The sequence below is a fragment of the Mastigoproctus giganteus genome, chromosome 10, assembly GCF_048544385.1.
Source record: "Mastigoproctus giganteus isolate SK-2022 chromosome 10, ASM4854438v1, whole genome shotgun sequence".
Classification (NCBI taxonomy): Eukaryota; Metazoa; Arthropoda; class Arachnida; order Uropygi; family Thelyphonidae; genus Mastigoproctus; species Mastigoproctus giganteus.
The window spans coordinates 14,936,274-14,960,422 of NC_143584.1; the positions used below are offsets into that span (position 1 = coordinate 14,936,274).

Below are 24,149 nucleotides of genomic sequence, written 5' to 3' on the forward strand. Positions count from 1 at the left end.
ATCAAAATCACATAGATAAAATTGCTTCCAATGCATGGCTCACGAGCCGGACCCTCTTCCCCGAGACTGAAGGATTCATGCTTGCTAGCCAAGACCAGGTAATCAACACCAGAAACTATAGAAAATACATCGCAAGGAGCATGGAGAGTCCGATGACACATGTTGACGATGCCACCTAGCCTCAGAAACAATCCAATACATCACTGCAGGATACAAGGTGATCACCAAGACTGAGTACACTCATAGACATGACCAGGTAGCCAGGATAATACATCAGAAGCTAACAAGGAAGTGCCAACTGGGGTCTCTAGTACTAGAGTGGGAGTACTAGAGACCCCAACCCACAAGTTGTACTGGGACTGCACCATAATAACGGATAGCACAATCCTGCACAACAGACTGGGACAAGAAGGAAAAGGTTACCTATCTGATTGACATAGTCAGTACCCAACACTGGCAACCTGCAGAAAACCCATGGGGAAAAAATCAGGAAGTATGCGAAATGTGGCATATGCAACAAGTTACGACCATCCTGATCATCGTACCAACCACAGGTATGGTACCAAATAACAGCCTAGCAGCAATAGGTCTCCCAGTGAACACCTACAAGGAACTCTAGAAAGTTGCAATCCTGAACACCTGTAGGATAGTCAGAGTTCCCAACAGTAACACCAGACATAACAACAACCACCTTGTGTACTTGGTAGCAATACTTGTCATGAGGTGGAACCCCCAATCAGGAAGAAAAATAATATGAGCAGTAATAATAATAATAAAGCCTTAGCCTTAAAGACTTCAACCAGGTTTCCTTGCAGATGCCTAATTTCCAAGCACTGCAATTTAGCATTAGCATTAGAAGAGGCATATCATGCAAGAAAGCAAGCTTATATAGCATCGGCCAAAAAAACAAAAACAAAAACCAACCCTTTCACTGCTCCACTCACTCCATATGTTTGTCTAATTCTGCTTGAACTTATTTAAGCTGCTGACCTCCATTACAACAGATGAAGTTTGTTCCAATTATCAACCACCCACTGGCTAAAGGCAAATTTCTGCACATCTATTCTACAATTGTCTTTCCTCAATTTGAATTTATGCCCCCTTACGTGAGTAATCTGAGGAAGAATCCCATTATCATGGGATGAACATGAGCTTGTTCAAACCTTTCAAGGCCTTATACACCTCAATTAGATCACCTCGCTGGTGCCTAGTCTTCAGAAGCTGCAATTTACAGAACTTAAGCATTTCTTGGTAACACCAATCCTTTGTTTCACTCATCATTCTTGTTGCCCTTCTCTGTACTCGTTCCAGCAGCTTTACATCTTTCCTAAAATGAGGCCTCCAGACCTGTATACAGTACTCAAGGTGTGGCCCGACCATTGCCTTATACAAGTGGACAATCACCCCCTTATCCCTGCTAGCAAAATTCCAGTATATCATTGACAAGACACAATGCGCTACTCTTGCAGCCTTTTTGCACTGCTCAGAAAACTTCATATCTGACTGCACAATTACCCCAAGTCCCTTTCAGTCTCCACTACCCTGAGTGTAGCACTATCCAGTTGATACGTTACTCTGGGGTTACTGCTACCCATATGCAATACTTTGACAAATGTAATGTTAAACTTCAGTTGCCACCTATCAGTCCATCTGCTCAACTTTTCCAGATCCTGTATGCAGTAGCATACTATCATTACTGTCATTAACAACCCTGCCAACTTTCGTATCGTCTGCACTTAGACATTAACCCTGATATACCTTCATCAATATCATTGATAAATACTGAAAACAACAATGGGCCCAACACCGAACCCTGGGGGGACTCCACTAATAACATTAGTCCACGAAGAGTAGTGTCCATTTATTTATAACCATTCTTCTCTCACTCAACCATCCTTTTATCCATGGTAGCAACTTGCCCTTAATGCCATACTGCTCCAATTTGTGCAGTAGTCTTCCATGTGCCACAGCATCAAAAGCTCTCCTAAAATCCAAGGATATGATATGAAAATTATTCTTTGCATCCAGTTTCTTTGTGACCACATCATATAAAAATGAGTATCCAATAAAAAGTATCCAATCAAATTTGTCAGACAAGACTTCCCCCTTAAAAAAACCCATGCTGTGTCTGAACTATAACTGCAGTCTCCTCTAGATGATCCTGCATCGCTTCCTTAACTAGTAACTCCATTATTTTTTGCCTGGAACAGAAATTAGACTAACAGGTCTGTAATTACGTGTGTCACCTGCTGATCTCCCTTTGTGAATTGGGGATGCATTTGCACATTAAATTAAATTTTCTGTTTATACTCTGGGACGACCAAACGGTCAGAGGAGTTCACAAGATAGACAGAATACAAGAAACAGTACCGTATTTAGCAGTCACGGGCTTGAACCCCGGTTACTCAAGGCACGTGTACTTATACATCCGTGCGCCTGACTAGGCTACGGCGGCCTTCTCCAGTCCATGGGGCCTTCTCTGAGTCCAAGGAAGCTTTCATAATTATGGCTAAGGGTTTGCTTACTTCCTTTGCTGCCTCCTTTAATATGACTGGATCCCATCATCCCAGGTGCCTTCCTTATGTTTAACTTCAACAATTTCTCCTCCACTTTGCTCTCAGTTATTACAAAATCACTTAGCTTCCTGTTAGAAGTTTGATAAACTTCTGGTATTCCTCTCCTTGAATAACTCCTCACGTGTGAATGTAGATGCAAAATACTCATTCAGTTTATCAGCTTCCTGAGCATGATCATCAATAGTCAAACCATCTATGTTAAGTGGACCAATCTGATTCATCCCTTTCCTTCTATCATTTACATAAATAAAACAAATCTTTGCATCCTTTGCCAAAGATTTCTCGTAATCTGCCTTTGCCTACCAAGTCCTTTGTGACTTGGTTACAGACTAGCTTATATCTGCCAGAGGCTTCTGTGTCGCCTGATAATTTATATGCATTCTATGCATTTTTCTTCTCTGCCACAAGCCTCATTAATTTATCTGACATCCATTTAGGCATAAACCTTGAACAGTATTTCTTGGTATAAAAAGCCTAGTACCCTCCAAGATTTGCAAAACTAAACTCTTTTATGATAAGAGTACCCTTTTGTTTCCTTGACTGATCTTTTCTCTTTGCACCTGTTCCAACAGATTTAGATCCCTTTGAAAATAAGGCTTCCAGGCCTGTAGGCAGTACTCAAGCAGCTTAACCATTGCATTATACAACAAGATAATCATCTCCTTGATCTTGCTGGAAAAATTCCTGTATATCATAAACAGAACCCCATGAGCTGCCCTTCCAGCCTGTCTGCACTGCTCGGAGAGCATTGTGTACAAATATTCCTAGGTGTTCATCACCTTTAGTATGGTACCACCATACTCAAGGTGATGGCCACCTTAGGGGTATTTCATATGGGCAGTAGTAACATACCTTTGCAATAAATCTAGAATAACATACCAGTGGTGTGCTATTTTGGGATTATTGCAAATGCCATGTATCAGCCCATGTGGGCAGTTTTTCTATGTTGTGTTGCAGTAATGTGCCTTGATTATTCATTAACTACCTTGTCAACTTCTGTCTCACCTGCAAACTTAGACAATAAATTTTGATGTCTTCGTCAGTATTGTTGAAACAAGTGCCCCAGCACTGAACCTAATAACATTAGTACAAAAAGAGCTGTGCCTGTTTTATGACCCGTTCTCTGTCTTTTGCCGCATCCCTTTATCCATAGCAGTAATTTGTTCCCAGTGGCACATTGCTCCAATTTGTACAGCAGTCTTTTGTGCAGAACAGTGTTAAAAGCTTTACTGAATTCTGTGATGTTAAAATAATCTTTTGCATCCAGCTCCTTTGTTACTGTGTCATAATAACTAATCAGATTGGTCAGACAAGATTTCTCCTTAATGAATCCATGCTGTGATTTCTGTGTAACTACATTCCAACAAATTGACCCTGCAATACTTCTTTAAGCCCTGACTCCATTATTTTGCCTGGAACAGAAGTCAAGCTTACAAGTATGAAAGTACTCACTACACCTTTTGGCTCCCCCCTCAATTTATAGGAACCTCTCCTAAATCCAAGGGTGCTCTCATAATTATAGCTAAAGGTTTGTTTATGTCTCGCTGCTGCTTTTAATATAATTGGATAGGCTTCATCAGCCCCAGGTGCTTTATTTACCTTCATTCAACACATTATCTTCCACTTTATTCTTAGTTATCACAAATCATTTAGTTCATAGTTATAACTTTGTATACTTCTGGTATTCCCATCCCTGAAATGTAAAATACTTATTGTTTTTCAGCAGTCTAAATAGGATCACAGCAGTTATACCATTCATATCTAATGGGCCACTGTGGTTCATTCCTTTCTTTCTAGTGTTAACATAAGCAAAGAAATTCTTTCTTAATCAAAGACTTCTCATAATCTGCTTTAGCTTGCATAACAGTCTTAGTGATGTGATTGCAGATTAGTTTGTACTTACTATAGGTTTCTGTGTCCCCTGATAGTTTATAATCATTCCATGAATTTTTATTCTCTGCCACTAGTCTCATCAGTTTTTTCCATTTGACATCCATTTAGGTCTAAACCTTGTACAGTATCTCTTAATTGGTGTAAAAAGTTTAGTAGTTCTATGATTTCTTCCCTGAATGCTTCCCATTTAGGATTTTCAATTGGCACTACTGAAAAGAATTTATTATTATAGTCACCTTTATGAAAGCAATATCCTTCCCTTTGCCCTTGACAGTAGTTATATTGTTAAGTACTAATTTCAATAGCAAAAGCTTAATTTATGGTACTCATCTTGGACGATCTGCAGTTGTTATTTGGGTGAATGGATGACTAAATTTTTTGGTTTGGGTAATTTAAAGTTAAGTAGATTAATTTACGGGATGGGAATAAATTAATTGAAAACAGAATTAAAATATGCGCAAGGAAGCAGAAGTGCACAACTCCGTCCCTGGTTTTCATTGAGAATTAATTAATTAATAATAATTATGTTTCACATAGTAATTAATAATAAAATATGTTTCACATAGTAATTAATAATAAAATATGTTTCACATATTTTAGAGTTCTTAATTAATTAATTCTCCATGACAACCAGGGACGGAGTTGTGCATTTCTGCTTCCTTGCGCATATTTTAATTCCGTTTTAAATTAATTTATTCCCATCCCATAAATTAATCTACTTAACTTTAAGTTGCTAATGTGGCAATAAAATCCAAACCAACAACAACTTAACTTTAAATTACCCAAACCCAAAAATTTAGTCATCCCTTCACCTAAATAACAACTGCAGATCGTCTAAGGTGAGTACCGTAAATTAAGCTTTTGCTATTGAAATTTAGTCCAATCACACGGTACTTTAAGACATTCTATAATTATCTAATAATTATATTGTTAAGTTAATCCACATCGATATATTATGATCACTGCTCTAGTTCTTTTATCTAGAGATTCTTAAGAATGAAGGGTTACTGCTGATAATCAAATCAAGAGTATTTCTCTCTTGTTGCCTCTGTAATATGCTAATGTAGAAAGCAGTCATCCAAAAATGTATGTACCACCTACCACAAGTTCCACTCAATATCTGAAAAGTAAAACTCTTACATTATAAGACTTTCTATTTGCTGGCCTGCTCTGTTTGTCTGTATTGTTGTTTGTTATAACTATCACAGTCATTTGCTTATAATGCTTAATCTTATTTTTGTTTTTCCAGTGGTTATGTCACACCAAACTGACTGAACATTGCACTGACCTCTTGCATCAATTGAGTGCATTGCATTAGATTTTGTACTTCTTAATCAAGAGCATAACCCTTGCCCTCCATTATGTCAGTCCTTTCTATATATGCTCTACTCACCATATTCTGGTGCACTATGGCTACAGATGCTGATGCGCCAAATAAATCCCCAACCAACCAATCAATCACCATATTCAAATTCCACATCCCTTATGTCTGAGTGGCACCATGTCTCTAATATCCCTATGTCTGCATTTGATAACTTAACAAGTAATTCAAATTCATAAAATTTGTTTACTCTTTTGCCTGTTTTTGCTCTTAGTAACCCCCTAACAGAACAGAACCAACATATTTGCTTGTCCCATGAGGAATCCTGCAAGCCTTTCAATCCCCAACATGTTTCTTTTTTATGGTCTTTTTAGATGTACATCACTTTTTGAAGTAAAACTTCTTTAGGCGTGCCCCAGGCAGTTTTCACATGGGAGTAACTTGAATCTGTAGATTGACAAAAATCGCCATGAAAATGCAACATGAAATGATTCATTGCCCCACCATTGTACCACTTGGTACCAGGCACGAGTGATGCAGCACCACATATAGCAGCGATGCATGATGCAATCAGTAACCCCTACAGCCCAGCCACAGTGTAACTTGTAGACGTGTTGCATTTATGCTTTAAATTTCTATATCTCAGCTTCTAGCAGTCCGGTTTTAAAAATTTAAAACCCAAAATATTTCTTTTGTCATTTCTACCATATTTCTTAAAAAAATTTTGATGGAAAAAAAATTAATTCAACATGCCGAAGACTAATAGTGAGAGTTGTAAGGCATGTATACATGCAATGCTACCACCGAAACCACCTCCATTGAATACAAAGGAGAGATCTGTAAAAACTTTGTAATAAACTTGTAAAACAATTGTAAAATATTAAACTGCTGTAATATTGAAATAATAAATATTTCAAAAGATTCTAAAGAAGTTTGACTTAACTTCTGCTGTGTGTACTCGGCACACACAATTTTTTTTTCCCTTTAAAAGATGATAGCTACTGTACAACATCATATGTCTGTCCCCTGACAGACATACCTCTAGTCCTGTTTCACATTTTCTTTTTACACAATATTTTTCCCATTTCCATGACAATAGCTACTTCCTGTGGGACCAGAGATCTTGCTGTTGAGGATGTTGTATTGTTGCGGATGTTGTATTGTCTAATGTTCAAGCATGAGCTCTAGCATTCAACTGGGTATCTGAGTAGCTAATGGGTCCCTCATTTAGATTCCTTCGGATATCAGCCCTGTTCTTCAAGTCCTCATATAAGCCTATCAGAATTCTGAATTTGCACTTAATTTCCTACCACTCTTTACACACACACACACACACACACACACACACACACACACACACACCCCGACCGAGCTAGCCGGGTGGGTAAAGTGCCTACCTAGCAACCCAAAGGTCGTGGGTTCAAATCCCGCCTCGGGCTTGGATCAAAGTACTGCAAAAACCTTGGGAGGTGCATTATGGCCACAGAAGCCGATACGCCAACAACTACCAAAAAAAAAAAAAAAAACACACACACACAAAGGCATCCCCTTTGGCTGTATCATGCCCTCTATAGGTGCTTTGCAAACGGCAACAAATAGTGCAATTATAAAGTCCTGATTCATAAGAGAACTGCCATATGCAGTTCTTTCCTAATCAAAGCTTTCCCGCTACTTTGAGCCTTTTGCTTTGCTGCTGTAGTATGACACGATTCTATCCTAAAATTAATTTAAACCACATGAAACTAGGTGATATGAGTATAATACACTATTCCCAGGTTATGCAATGGCAGTAGATAATACACTATTTTTGGTTAGGTTATGTTGTATGTGATACTGTTACATTATAAAAATCTCATTTGTATTATTATAAATGTATAGTTTATAGACTTAATGTAGCAGTATAATTAATATTAGAAGAATGATAGTGTTTATATCATTCTTATGTTGATTCAGAACAATGGTAGAATTATATTATGTGATGCAGCTACATTATAAAAATTTAATAAAAAATTTAATAATAAAAGATTTAATAAAAATTTCTAATATTATATATACTCCTACAGAATTATACAGAATAAACTTAAACAGTATTTATATTGTTAAATTAATAGTATTTTTATTGTAAGAAATGTCTGTAGTTTTATGCCTCTCTTCATCCCTGTTACTATGAGAAGTAGTGAACATTGATCTCTCAAATGATTGCTGCACTGTGAGAAGCATAGTTCAGCCTGTTCACAAAAAGTTCTGTAAAAGAAGGCATGAAGTGAAATCTACCCAGAAGGCATTACAGAGCTTCTCTGTCCACAGTCACTAAAGTTATGAAATATTTTCTACATAAAATGTATTATTTTTTATCCTGAAAGTGTAATTTACAACCGATTCCAACACTGACATGTTATATAAACTCAGGAAATATATAATTTCTTAATCTACTCGTTTAAAGGTAGTTGAATTATATTCTCATACTGTACTATTTATAGATAATTCATTTTATGTATTCATTGATTGGTGTCCAACTCTGTTTTGTATGATTACATAAAAAAAAATAAAAACAACTTTAATTTTTAGGAATGATTCAACATTTGCCAGTTATTACAAAGTGTTTGGAGAGTACACAGGCAGCACCTGGCTCAACAGAAACAAGAGGTAATATTAATATAGCTATTTAAGTAGTCATTTTATTTGATTTAATTTTACGCTTTTTTCATTATTTTAAATATGCACACATAGACAAGCCACAGTGCTGTTACAGTAAAAGATATAAAATCTTAAATTAAGTGATAATATGTTGCATTACACAAACTTGGTTTTTGCACTGTCCCTTTAAACATCAGTTCTCAAACTGTGGAAGGCACCCCAGTGGTGGGAGAAAAAATCTGCCCCCCCTCTCAGTGGCTATGTGAAAACAGAAAATCTTGGGCTAGTTATTCACTTCCAAAAATCCTGACTCTTGCTCTTGAACCTATAGGTATTCCTTGTTTAACTTGTCAATGGTGTCAGAGTACCTCATGCCCCTTGAAATTACGTTTCTGCCTTAACCGTTAATTAATGATTAAAAATCTGAAATTTTTTCTACCTTCCTAAATGGGAAAGTAGAAAAAAGTCCCCCTTTTTTTTTTTTTTTGCAACTATTTGGATTTTGCTTTAAGAATGGCATGGTACCAGTCAAGTGCTGATGTTGTGTTTGTTTAAAGTTTCGCGTTACTTTTATTTCCTCTCCCACAAGGTCAATAAACATCTACCTGCTTATCCTATTCGTTTTTAAAGAATTTATTATTTTTTTTTTAGCATAAAGCTTCTTTTAGCTTCTGTGGGAAGAAATGTACATAATTTCAAATTTTGCACACTGAAGGGTGTGAAAAATAACTTTTGAAGTGAACCTCATAATGAAATTACGTAGGTATGAGATACAGCCACCCCCCGACTTACGTAAGGGTTGCGTTCCGCGGAACTTTGCGTAAGTTGTAATTTCCCTAAATGGTTATGCATCACGCACACATTTGATTGAAGCAAAAAAGAAATGTTCAATGAAGATGTAAATTGAATTATTTATTCAATTTTTTTTATCTCATGCGCAGGAAAAATTACAAAAAAGTGTACAAAATTACAAAAATTTTAAAATTACAAAAAGAAAGATGAGACAGGCATGACATCAGCCAGTTTTACCTTTCGAGCATCGTTGCCAGAATTAACTCTTCAGCTGATAACCATGCTGCTGCGGAAGTTGAGGGCTGTGGAGATTTAGAAAGGGTTTTTTCCAACACATCACAAAATTTTTCTACAGCTGCAGAATCAGCACTGGCAACTTTAGCGCATACTTTAATGTTTTGGAAACCAGCACGATGCTTGAACCTATTAAACCACCCGCTGCTTGCCATGAACTTGACTTGGGGTTTGCCGTACTTATTCTTAATATCTTCATAAATACTTCTTGCTTTTGCTTGAATGGCCATTGGACTCAAGGGCACTTGCTTCTGAATCAGATTTTCCATCCATATTATTAATAGCTTTCCATCTTTGATATAGCACCTGAACACTTTTTTGATCACTGTTGATCTTAGATGCGTTGATCCTCTAACATGTTCTTTTATACGAGCACTGTCCCTTAAAATAGTATTCACTGTTGAAGCAGTGAGACTGAATTCCATAAAATAGATGACAAACTTTGTCCTTCTTTGTACTTCTTAATTAATCATCATCTTCATTTCTAAATCAATTTTGTTTCGTTTCCTAGCACTGCCAGAACTTGTACTTTTCGTTGTCCTTTTCCCATCACCATTGTAATAAGTAAATAGGAATGAAGAGAAGATTCTGAAATTTATTTATGTTTTTTATATGATTGAAGATTTTAGTGAAGGGGAACTCATTTCACCATAATACTGTAATGTAAAAACCCACAGAATTCCAGTTATCAGTATTATTGCAAATGCGATAAAATCGAGTTTACTACCCATTTATAATAGATTCATAGAAAAGCCATTAATAGAAAAGCCAACTAAACTGGAAAGTGCAATTGTTTTTATTGTTTTATGGTAGTGACCTCCAGAAATGTGTTTTAGAAAAATATCACAAAGGTGTTCAAAATTGATTCTTATAACGGAACCGTCGTTGAGGTCGAGGATTTCCTGTGCGGACGTGCCTTTCTGCCGCTCTTGGAATAGAGAAGTTTTTTCTGATTTATTTTCTGCTTTATTAGTTTAAATTGACATATTAACTTATTTCTAGAGTAGCTTTATATTCCTATTTACGGTACTTAAAGTTAAAATAACTTAGATAGAGATTTTGTAGGTATTACTTAGTGTCGGAAAGGGTATCAAATCCACGTGTTTACCGTTCATAAACGGCCGCCATTGCTACGTGAAAATTAATCAGTAAAATCTATTAATCTTGTCGAACTTCATTGGCAATTAAATTGTAATTTTAACTGTACATATAACCACTTAGGTTACGGAACATAAATAATTAGTAAAAATAAATAATTAATACCTAACTTGATACGGAAGTTATATAAAGGGATTTCGTAGATAACACTTGTTACTGAAACGCAATACAGCATATCCGGAATTCGATAGCATTAGCTTTGTATAGTATAGTGCATAATATAATATTGTCAATTAATCAGTAGATCTGTTAATCTTGTTAAACTTCATTGTCAATTAAATTGTACTTTTAACTATATATATATAACGACTTAGAGTACAAACGTAACAAATAATTAATACATACTTGATACGGAAGTTATATAAAGGGAACTCGTAGATAACACTCGATACTGAAAAATAAATATAGCGATATAACTGTGTTAAGATACAAGTTTAAGGTTTTAGTTTTGTTCTGAAATTGTAATTTTATTGACATTTAAATCGAAATCATGACTCTGACCAGAGCAGCAAAGCAAAAGGCTCAAGCTAATGGGAGTGCTGTGACTCAGGGGAGAACTGAGGGGGGCGGTTGCCCCCTGAATCACGGCCTTTTAAGATGCACTGTTTGCTTGATGTTTGCGGAGCAATCGGGTACGGGACATGATACTGCCATGGGGGATGTCTTTGTGTGTGCACGATGCAAGGAGTGCAAGGAAATTAGGCGACAACTCGGCGTTGTTATGGGCCTATATGAGACCTTGAAGGACAGGGTGGATGCCCTCGAAGGAAATAAATTGAGGGGCCCATCAAGCTCTCAGCTGCCCACATCAACACCAGAGCTTGGACTTGGTCATCTTGCAACACAGAGGCAGCCCCCAAGGCAGAATGCGCTGGTCCAACAGGAACTAGTAGTTGTTGGTGACTCAATTGTCAGGGAAACGGGGAACATGCTTTGTAAAAAGGATAGGTGGAACAGGACCAGGGTATGTCTGCCAGGGGCAAAGGTTGATGACGTTGTAGAGCAGATATCATCTTTTAAGGGCACAAAAGGTGATATAGTTGTACACGTTGGCACTAATGATATTAAGAGTAGGAGACCAGCGGAATTACTTAACAAGTACAGGTCACTGTTGAAAAAAAGCCGTGATGTAGGGTTGAATTTGAAAGTGTCTGCAATTCTGCCCAGACACGATAGGAGGGAGTATATGATGAGAGCCTTGTCGATCAATTCGGCCCTGGAAAGATTGTGCAAGGCTGAAGGGGTAGAATTTTTTTCAGCCTGGACTGTACTTGTTAACAGGAGAGATTGCTTCTACAGGGATGGGATACACTTAAATAGAAAGGGTGCAAGAATATTTGCTGATGCTATCGAGGCAGTGTTAGGTGGGTCGGAAAACTGCTAGCTTGGGGGGAGACAAAGACTAATGGATTAACAGTAGCCACGGGCAGAGGTGAAAGAGATTCTTGCACTGCTTCTATTGGAATGAGCAGAAGCCTGAAAAACAAGATGCAGGATATTTCAGAGACTGCTGGAAGTCATTGCGGTACAAGTAAACACATGGGTTGTGTTAGGGTAGCTAAGAATAGAAACAGGTGCATGTATACTTGCGTGTACACTAATGCTAGGAGTTTAGTAAATAAATTTGATGAATTTGAGGTATTACTCAAAACATCAAAGGCAGATATTGTTGGGATATCAGAGACGTGGTGTCACACAGATATAAGGAATGCAGAACTGGAATTTGGGGAGTACAACGTCTACAGGAAGGATAGACAGGATAGGAAGGGAGGAGGGGTTATGCTATTAGTTAAAAAACACATAAAATCCAAGGAAGTGAAGCCAGTTGACATTGCTGGACAGTGCAGTGTTGAGTCAGTTTGGTGTGACATAAGCATAGGTAAATCAAAATTGAGAGTAGGAGTGTGCTATAGGCCTAATGACTCTGATGAGTATAATAAGATACTGTACAGGGAAATAGAGTGGGCCAGTAAATCTGAGAGTCTTATAATGGGGGATTTTAATTTCCCAGATATTGACTGGAATTTGTGGGTTGGTCACTCACACACTAGCAAGGCTTTTGTGGATTTATTGGATGATTGTTTTCTACACCAGCATGTTCGGGAGGCAACTAGAGGGAGTAATACTCTTGATCTGATTATCAGTAGTGATTCTTCATGCATTAGGAATCTGCAGATAAATGAACCACTGGGTGGCAGTGATCACAGTGTGCTGAAGTGGGATTTACTCAAGGAGGTAACTACCATCAGAGGTAAAGGGAAGGGTTTTTGCTTTCGTAAAGGAGACTATGCTGGTCTGAGACAGTATTTAAATTCTATACAGTGGGACCAACTGATGATGTTACCAACAGCAAATTCAAAATGGGAAGCATTCAAGGAACTAATCTTGGAAGCTACCAGGCTTTACATACCAACCAAGAAATATTGTTCAAGGTTCAGGCCTAAATGGTTGTCAGATGAACTAATGAGACATATGGCAGGGAAGAAAAATGCATGGGATACATACAAATTAATGGGTGACGTGGAAGCCTATGATAGATATAAGTTGGTCTGTAACCAAGTCACAAAGGAGATTAGGCAGGCAAAGGCAGATTATGAGAAATCCTTGGCAAAGGATGCAAAGAAAAACAGAAAAGAGTTCTTTACCTATTTAAACTCAAGAAGGAAAGGGATGAATCAGATTGGTCCACTGGATGTTGATGGTTCAACAGTTGAGGATCCAGCTCAGGTGGCTAACAATCTAAACGAGTATTTTGCATCTACATTCACACATGAGGAGTTATTCAGGAAGGGGAATGTCGTAGGTGAAGTAAACATTGGCAGTGAGCTAGATGATTTTCTAATAACTGAGAGGAAAGTGGAGGAGAAATTGTTGAGGATAAACATAAAAAAGGCACCCGGGGTGGATGGGATCTATCCAGTTATATTAAAGGAGGCAGCAAAGGAAGTAAGCAAACCCCTAGCCATAATTATGAGAGCTTCTTTGGACTCAGGGGAGGTACCCATGGACTGGAGATGTGCAAATGTGACCCCAATTCACAAAGGAGGATCAAAGGCTGACACAAGTAATTATAGACCTGTTAGTTTAACTTCGGTTCCAGGAAAATTAATGGAGGCACTGGTTAAAGAAGCACTGCAGGATCATCTGGACAAGAATTCAGTTATAGCTCAGACACAGCATGGGTTTGTTAAGGGCAGGTCTTGTCTGACCAATTTGATTGGATACTATGATGTAGTCACAAAAGAACTGGATGCAGGGAATAACTTTGATATTATATATTTGGATCTTAGAAAGGCTTTTGATACTGTTGCGCATGGAAGACTGCTGCACAAATTGGAGAAGTGTGGCATTCGAGGCAAATTGCTGCTATGGATAAAGGGATGGTTGAGTGGCAGAAGACAGAGAGTGGTAATCAATGGACACTGCTCAACGTGGACTAATGTTATTAGTGGAGTTCCTCAGGGTTCAGTGTTGGGTCCATTGTTGTTTTCTGTATTTATAAATGATATTGATGATGGTGTATCAGGCTTAATGTCCAAGTTTGCAGACGATACAAAGGTTGGCAGGGTTGTTAAGGACACTACTGATACTATGCTGCTGCAACAGGATCTGGAAAGGTTGAGCAGATGGGCTGAGAGGTGGCAAATGAAGTTTAACATTGACAAATGTAAAGTACTACATATGGGAAACAGTAACCCCAGATCAACGTATCAACTCTGTGGTACTACGCTGACAGTGGTAGAGAATGAAAAGGACCTGGGGGTAATTGTGCAGGCAGATATGAAGTTCTCTGAGCAGTGCAGACGAGCTGCAAGAGTAGCTCATGGTGTCTTGTCAATGATATACAGGAATTTTTCTAGCAGGGACAGGGATGTGATTATTCCCTTGTATAAGGCATTGGTCAGGCCACACCTTGAGTACTGTATACAGGTCTGGAGGCCTCATTTCAAGAAGGATGTAGAGCTGCTGGAACGAGTACAGAGAAGGGCAACAAGATTAGTGAATGGAACAAAGGGTTGCTCTTACGAAGAAAGGCTTAAGTTTTGCAAATTACAGAGCCTGGAGACTAGGCATCGCCGAGGTGATCTGATAGAGGTGTACAAGGCTTTGAATGGCTTGAGCATGCTCAATGCCGATGGAATTCTTCCTCTTGCTCAGAATAATCACCTGAGAGGGCATAAATTCAAATTGAGGAAGGACGGATGTCGGATAGATGTGCGGAAATTCGCCTTTAGCCAGCGGGTAGTTGGTTTGTGGAATAGACTTCCATCGCTTGTTGTTGAAGTTGATAGCCTAAACAAATTTAAGGCTCAGCTGGACAGGTATTTCGAACGAATTGAGGGGTGAAATGGGAGTAGTGGTTGTTTTTTTTTTTTTTCTTTTTTTTTGGCTGATGCTGAATAAGCTTGCTTTCTTGCATCATATGCCTCTACTAATGCTAATGCTAATGCTAAACATATGATAACGATGAAAGTGTAGTGGAATTTCAATTATAAAAATGACCTTTTAGAGAGATAAATAGCTTAGTTACTTATCAAAAATTTCAACTTCCAAGGTCTTGGAACGAATTACAAAAAAAAACAATGTGTTAGCATTAGCATTAGTAGAGGCATTTGATGCAAGAAAGCAAGCTTATGCAGCATCAGCCAAAAAAAAAAAAATAAAAAAAAACCCACTTCCACTTCACCCCTCTGTTCGTTCAAAAAATCTGTCCAGCTGAGCCTTAAACTTATTTAGGCTATCAACCTCCACCACAAGGGATGGAAGTCTGTTCCACCAACCAACCACCCGCTGGCTAAAGGCAAATTTCCGCACGTCTATCCTACATCTGTCTTTCCTCAATTTGAATTTATGCCCTCTCAGGTGATTTTTCTGAGCTAGAGGAAGAATCCCATCAGCATTGAGCATGCTTAAACTATTCAAGGCTTTATACACCTCTATCAGATCACCTCGCTGGTGCCTAGTCTCCAGACACTGTAATTTGCAAAACTTAAGCCTTTCTTCGTAAGAGCACCCCTTTGTTCCATTCACTAATCTTGTTGCCCTTCTCTGTACTCGTTCCAGCAGCTCTACATCCTTCTTGAAATGAGGCCTCCAGACCTGTATACAATACTCTAGGTGTGGCCTGACCATTGCCTTATACAATGGAATAATCACCTCCTTATCCCTGCTGGAAAAATTCCTGTATATCATTGACAATACTCCATGAGCTACTCTTGCAGCCCATCTGCACTGCTCAGAGAACTTCATATCTGCCTGCACAACCACCCCCAAGTCCCTTTCATTCTCTACCACTGTCAGTGTAGTACCACAGAGTTGATACGTTGCTCTGGGGTTGCTGTTTCCCATGTGTAGTACTTTACATTTGTCAATGTTAAACTTCATTTGCCACCTCTCAGCCCATCTGCTCAACCTTTCCAGATCCTGTTGCAGCAGCATAGTGTCAGTAGTGTCCTTGACAACCCTGCCAACCTTTGTATCGTCTGCAAACTTGGACATTAAGCTTGATATACCATCATCAATATCATTTATAAATACAGAAAACAATAATGGACCCAACACTGAGCCCTGAGGGACTCCACTAATAACATTAGTCCACGATGAGCAGTGTCCATTGATTACCACTCTCTGTCTTCTCCCCCTCAACCACCCCTTTATCCATAGCAGCAATTTGCCTCCAATGTCACACTGCTCCAATTTGTGTAGCAGTCTTCCATGTGCAACAGTATCAAAAGCCTTTCTAAGATCCAAGTATATAATATCAAAGTTATTCCCTGCATCCAGTTCTTTTGTGACTGCATCATAGTATCCAATCAAGTTGGTCAGGCAAGACTTCCCCTTAACAAAACCATGCTGTGTCTGAGCTATAACTGAAGTCTTGTCTAAATGATCCTGCAGTGCTTCTTTAACCAGTGCCTCCATTAATTTTCCTGGAACAGAAGTTAAGCTCACAGGTCTATAATTACTTGTGTCAGCCTTTGATCCTCCTTTGTGAATTGGGGTCACATTTGCACATTTCCAGTCTATGGGTACCTCCCCTGAGTCCAAGGAAGCTCTCATAATTATGGCTAAGGGTTTGCTTACTTCCTTTGCTGCCTCCTTTAATATAACTGGATAGATCCCATCCACCCCCAGGTGCCTTTCTTGTGTTTATCTTCAACAGTTTCTCCTCCACTTTACTCCCAGTTATTTCAAGATTTTGTAGATTACTGCTAGAGTTGAATACACCTCTGGCATTCCCCTTGCTGAATAACTCCTCATGTGTGAATGTCGATGCAAAATATTCATTTAGTTTGTTAGCTACCTGAGCAGGATCATCAACAGTTGACCCATCAATATCAAGTGGACCAATCTGATTCATCCCCTTCCTTCTAGAGTTTACATAAGTAAAGAACTCTTTGCTGTTTTTCTTTGCATCCCTTGCCAAGGATTTCTCGTAATCTGCCTTCGCCTGCCTAACCTCCTTTGTAACTTGGTTGCATATCAACTTGTATCTATCATCGGCTTTTGTGTCATGTGTTAATTTGTAAGTATCCCATGCATTTTTCTTCTCTGCCATATGCCTCATTAGTTCATCTGACATCCATTTTGGCCTAAACCTTGAACAATATTTCTTAGTTGGTATGTAAAGCCTAGTAGCTTCCAAGATAAGTTCTTTGAATGCTTCCCATTTTGAATTTGCTGTTCGTAACATCATCAGTTGGTCCCACTGTATAGAATTTAAATACTGTCTCAGTCCATCGTAGTCGCCTTTACGGAAGCAATAACCCTTCCCTTTACCCCTAATGGTAGTTACCTCTTTGAGTAAATCCCACTTCAGCACACTGTGATCACTGCCACCTAGTGGTTCATTTATCTGCAGATTCTTAATGCATGAAGAATCACTGCTGATAATCAAATCAAGAGTATTACTCCCTCTAGTTGCCTCCCGAACATGCTGATGTAGAAAACAATCATCCAATAAATCCACAAAAGCCCTGCTGGTGCGTGAGTAACCAGCCCCCAAATTCCAGTCAATATCTGGGAAATTAAAATCTCCCATTATAAGACTCTCTGATTTACTGGCCCACTCTATTTCCCTGTACAGTTCCTTATTATACTCATCAGAGTCATTAGGCCTATAGCACACTCCTACTCTCAATTTTGATCTCCCAATGCTTATGTCACACCAAACTGACTCAACACTGCACTGTCCGGCGATGTCGACTGGCTTCACTTCCTTGGTTTTTATGTGTTTCTTAACTAATAGCATAACCCCTCCCCCCTTCCTATCCTGTCTATCCTTTCTGTAGACGTTGTACTCCCCAAATTGCAGTTCTGCATCCCTTATATCTGTGTGACACCACGTCTCTGATATCCCAACAATATCTGCCTTTGATGTTTTGAGCAATACCTCAAATTCATCAAATTTATTTACTAAACTCCTAGCATTGGTGTACACACAAGTATACCTGCACCTGTTTCTATTCTTAGCTACCCTAACACAACCCATGTGTTTACTTGTACCGCAATGGCTCCCAGCAGTCTCTGAAATACCATGCATCTTGTTTTTCAGGCTTCTGCTCATTCTAATAGAAGCAGTGCAAGAATCTCTTTCACCTCTGCCAGTGGCTACTGTCAATCTATTGGTCTTTGTCTTCCCCCAAGCTAGCAGTTTTCCGACCCACCTAACACTGCCTCGATAGCATCAGCAAATATTCTTGCATCCTTTCTATTTAAGTGTATCCCATCCCTGTAGAAGCAATCTCTCCTATTAACAAGTACAGTCCAGGCTGAAAAAAATTCTACCCCTTGAGCCTTGCACAATCTTTCCAGGGCCGAATTGATCGACAAGGCTCTCATCATATACTCCCTCCTATCGTGTCTGGGCAGAATTGCGGACACTTTCAAATTCAACCCTAATTCTCGGCTTTTGTTCAGCAGTGACCTGTACTTGTTAAGTAATTCTGCCAGTCTCCTACTCTTAATATTATTAGTGCCAACGTGTACAACTATATCACCTTTTGTGCCCTTAAAAGATGATATTCGCTCTACAACGTCATCAACCTTTGCCCCTGGCAGACATACCCTGGTGTTATTGGGTTCACATTACGATATTTTCATGATACCTCCATTTATTCCTATGGGATGCAAAATAAGTTTCCATGATTTTTTTAAGTTTGCACCGGCCAGAAAAAACTTACGTAAAATCGAATTTTCATAAGTCGAGTATTACATAAGCCGGGGAGCGGCTGTATAGGTAATAAGTTTTTTAATAAGCAGCTGTATAGGTAATAAGTTTTTTAATAAGCAGCTGTATAGGTAATAAGTTTTTTTTCTAAGGGACTTGATCCCCTGCTCGCTGCGCTCGCTTCTTTTGATAAAATAAATTAAAATAATTACAGAAGCTTTCGACACTGTGTGTCTCTTCCTCAGCTATGAAAACATAAATACATTACGATATCTATATAATATTGGTGTAGATACACCATAGACAACTCTCAAAGAAAAACTACGATCGTGGTGTGAAAGGCACAATATGAGATACAGATTTTCATCTGTATCTCATATTGTGCTCATTCTTCACAATGAGTTACCAAGTATTGCACTACCCCCAAATAAGTAACGCTTCACTAATAGAAAAGACTATTGTTATTTAATCTTGGTGGGCGCCACCACCCATACGGACCATTTCAAAGCTAGTCGGCTCTTCATTGGTGGGGGCCTTTCACACTACGATCGTTGTTTTTCTTTAAGAGTTGTCTATGGTGTATCTACACTGATGTTATATAGATATAGAATCTTAAAATATTATGCCTTGTTGCATTTAGTTTATTTAAATAAATACGTTACATATGGAAATCAAGAATGGTACTGTATGGTTGTGTTAGATAAACATAGTGCATGATCACGCTTAAAGAAAAGCTTGTTTTACCACAGTAAAATAAGCTTCTATTACATATTTTTGTATTTGTTATGTATTACTCCACTCGCTTTCTCATAGACGTACTGTTTCTGCTGCATGCCTCTTCTACAGATACTTCCATGGGCACTGTTCTTCCGAATTGGCTTCTATAATTCCCGCTCTCTCTTTCAAAACAGTCTGAACACGTGCTGCCACCAGCCAACATCCATTTACTGTCTAACTTCAAACCCACAGAACCAACTTTTCATCTTCCTCATTTATTCATTCAACTGCCGTTTTCTGGAACAACCTTCCTTCATACGTATTTCCTGAAAATTACAATCTACAGAAGTTCAAGTCCAATGTCAACAAATATCTTCTTTCGTCTTCTCAACCTCCAACCCAAGCACGGTACTAAGTACTATAGGTTCTAATACCTCTCGTGTTTGGGATTCACATAAAAAAAAAAAAAAAAAAAAATTACACACAACCAGCATAAATATCATTAGGAGGAAAATTATTTTAATGTATAGAAAGATATACATAATAAGCAGAAAAATATATGCACTTAATAGTCTTTTAAATGGAAAAGACTAAGAGACTGATGCTTCTATTTGATGTCTAATATGTGTTTTTTTTTTTAATTTTTAGCTAAATTAATATATATTTTTTTGAAAATAAAAGGTGTAAAAGACGACATAGCTTGTTTTAAAAATTTAAGGTTACGTATAAAAATCGGTACATTCGTACAGTTTAATTCATTGAATTGTTCGTCAGTTGAACTGAAAAGGAAATGTCACATATTTCTGTGTGCACATGTAAATATTGTTTATTTTATACCATATTAGTGATTGTATTCATTTTAAATTTAAAATTTTGTAGCAACAATACGTCAACCAGATGCTGTTATTCGTAGCTATCTTTCTGACTTTGGAAAGTATGTAGCAGAAAACCTACCGAAATATGTCCAGAAAGTTCAGATAACTCATGGTGATGAGTTAGAGGTCATGATTTCACCAGAAGGTGTTATTCCTGTACTGTCATTTTTAAAAGATCATCATAATGCACAGTTTGTTTCCTTGGTAGACATAGCAGGAGTTGACATACCTTCACGCCAGTACAGGTTTGAGGTAAGTTATCTAAAAATGTATACTAAAAACGGTACTAAGTACTATAGGTTCTTATATATATCAGTTTTTTTTTAATATAATGTTGCCAAACAGGTTACTTAGAGCCAGACTAGGCAACAAAAACTTAATAATCATATTAGCATCAGCATTAGTAGAGGCATATGATGCAAGAAAGCAAGCATATATAGCCAAAAAAAAAAAACCACCCTTCCTGTTTCACCTGTCCATTCACTCCAAAAGTTTGTCTGGAATTTATTTAAACTGTCAACTTCTACAATGACAGATGGAAGCTTGTTCCGAAAATTAACCACCTGCTGACTAAAGGCAAATTTCTGCGCATCTCTTCTACAGTTATATGGAAATTGGTGAAATGATGAGCACTTCAACTTGTATGGAGTGTAATCTACTTTTAATTTTTCAAGAAATACAGATCATTCTCAGACGTTTCTTAGTACTTTTGTACCACTTCTTCGGTGACTGTAAAGACAGCAGAACTGGTAAATTATGGCAACTTCATATAAATGAACTAAGTAAATTACAAAGTGCCAGCAGAGCCTGACACTTTTTAGGCTCTTCCTGCTATTTAGATTAGTGACTAGCATTTAATATTAAAGCTGAACATTTTACATAGAGAGAGAGAGAGAGACCAACCCTTATAAGGCTCACTTCCATACATTTGCAGATACAGGTGGTGCCTCGCAATTCGACGTACCGCTATTCGACAGTCGGATTTCATGGGCCGGTGCAAACGCTACATAATGTTGCATGATAGAATTCTTTGCTGGACTACGTAGCTGCATTTAACGTTACTAAATAGCGCTAAATAGTGACGGTTGCTTCATACATTTTAACCACTGGTATTAAAGAGCGGGAATAACATTTAACCAATGGTAGATAAAGCGGGAATAGATCCTACAATCGTTCAGCTACGTTAGCCGCCCTCAAAGATAGCTACAGGTATGCTGTCAGTTCTTCCTCAGTTATGAGACAACATTATCTCGTTAATAATCTAGTCTGAGTTCACGTTTGCTTGAGTTGTTTGTGCTAATTTATAATTCTGCATTTCTCATAAAGTAAAAAATTTTGTGCTTTGGCAGTTATTTTTTTTTTTGAGTGAAATTTGATAATGGGTCCAAAGAGAAGTGAACAGTGGAATAATTCAGAAAAGAAACACACTTGGTTGAGCATAGAAAAGAAGAAAGAAATTATAGATAAAGTGCAGAAAGGTAGAACAATTACAGATGTAGCTCAAGAGTATGGCATCCCTAGGTCAACCCTGGCAACTTTTTGGTAACAAAGAGACAAGATTATAGGTGCTAGGGTGTTCGCTGGAGCAATGAAAATTTCTGACAGAAACAGATCTTGACAAGAGAAAGGGTAGAACAAGATAAATAAAACATCCTTCCAACATCTAAGGCTCAATGAAATGTATGTACTCATTATGTATTTTGTAATTTCGTTTGTTATATGGTAGAATATAGTAAAGTCAATAATACTGTGTATTTCTCTCTGACAACGAATTAATCAATTTGCCATAAACTTATATGGAAAATATTGACCCACAATTCAACTCTAATTCGGCGACGGATTATAGTTGAATTGCGAGGCACCACTGTATCTATGAAAATTTTTCATAATTGCAGCTATGGAAAATATGCTATACATTTGCTATGATTTCAGCATACTTCTTCAACTGAATGTGGATTATACTTGCACATGTGTTTTTTAAGAACTCCACATAAGGAATAATCACATGGATTGAAATTTGATGGGTATTGTGGCCAAAACAATCTAACTGCAGTGTGTCCAAGATATTGATTTGAAATGATCTTATCACAAAAATGTTTACTCATCTTTCGGGAAACTTCTTATTGCATATTAACTTTGGCATTTTGAAGAGCTGGAAAAATGGTATTGAAGGTAATAGTTGTCATGCACTAAACAGTATTTAAATTCTATACAGTGGGACCAACTGATGATGTTACCAACAGCAAACTCAAAATGGGAAGCATTCAAGGAACTAATCTTGGTGGCTACCAGGCTTTACATACCAACTAAGAAATATTGTTCAAGGTTTAGGCCTAAATGGTTGTCAGATGGACTAATGAGACATGTGGCAGAGAAGAAAAATGCATGGGATACATACAAATTAATGGGTGACATGGAAGCCTATGATAGATATAAGTTGGTCTGTAACCAACTCACAAAGGAGATTAGGCAGGCAAAGGCAGACTACGAAAAATCCTTGGCAAAGGATGCAAAGAAAAACAGAAAGGAGTTCTTTACATACTTGAACTCGAGAAGGAAAGGGATGAATCAGATTGGTCCACTGGATATTGATGGTTCAACAGTTGAGGATCCTGCTCAGGTGGCTAACAATCTAAACGAGTATTTTGCATCTACATTCACGCATGAGGAGTTATTCAGGAAGGAGAATGATGTAGGTAAAGTAAACATTGGCAGTGAGCTGGATGATTTTGTAATAACCGAGAGGAAAGTGGAGGAGAGATTGTTGAGGATAAACATAAAAAAGGCACCTGGGGTGGATGGGATCTATCCAGTTATATTAAAGGAGGCAGCAAAGGAAGTATGCAAACCCCTAGCCATAATTATGAGAACTTCTTTGGACTCAGGGGAGGTACCCATAGACTGGAGATGTGCAAATGTAACCCCAATTCACAAAGGAGGATCAAAGGCTGACACAAGTAATTATAGACCTGTTAGTTTAACTTCTGTTCCAGGTAAATTAATGGAGGCACTGGTTAAAGAAGCACTGCAGGATCATCTAGACAAGAATTCAGTTATAGCTCAGACGCAGCATGGTTTTGTTAAGGGCAGGTCTTGCCTGACCAATTTGATTGGATACGATGATGTAGTCACAAAAGAACTGGATGCAGGGAATAACTTTGATATTATATATTTGGATCTTAGAAAGGCTTTTGATACTGTTGCACATGGAAGACTGCTGCACAAATTGGAGCAGTGTGGCATTGGAGGCAAATTGCTGCTATGGATAAGGGGATGGTTGAGTGGCAGAAGACAGAGAGTGGTAATCAATGGACACTGCTCAACGTGGACTAATGTTATTAGTGGAGTTCCTCAAGGTTCAGTGTTGGGTCCATTGTTGTTTTCGGTGTTTATGAATGATATTGATGATGGGATATCAAGTTTAATGTCTAAGTTTGCAGATGATACAAAGGTTGGCAGGGTCGTTAAGGACACTACTGACGCTATGCTGCTGCAATAGGATCTGGAAAGGTTGAACAGATGGGCTGAGAGGTGGCAAATGAAGTTTAACATTGACAAATGTAAAGTACTACATATGGGTAACAGTAACCCCAGAGCAATGTATCAACTCTGTGGTACTACACTGACAGTGGTGGAGAATGAAAAGGACCTGGGGGTAATTGTGCAGGCAGATATGAAGTTCTCTGAGCAGTGCAGACGAGCTGCAAGAGTAGCTC

The 24,149-nt window shown here is 38.2% G+C and overlaps 1 protein-coding gene across 2 annotated transcripts in view; it reads left to right on the forward strand.

The window, feature by feature from the left end:
* The window catches only part of ND-30 (NADH:ubiquinone oxidoreductase core subunit S3), a 59,002-nt gene that overhangs the window by 1,687 nt on the left and 33,166 nt on the right, over positions 1–24,149 (forward strand). For both annotated transcript variants that reach the window (XM_090383924.1, XM_090383923.1), the window contains exons 2-3: positions 8,359–8,436; positions 20,438–20,685. In XM_090383924.1, coding sequence (XP_090240050.1) covers positions 8,361–8,436; positions 20,438–20,685 — 324 coding nt within the window. In that variant the 5' untranslated portion in view covers positions 8,359–8,360. The remainder of the gene's footprint in view (positions 1–8,358; positions 8,437–20,437; positions 20,686–24,149) is intronic.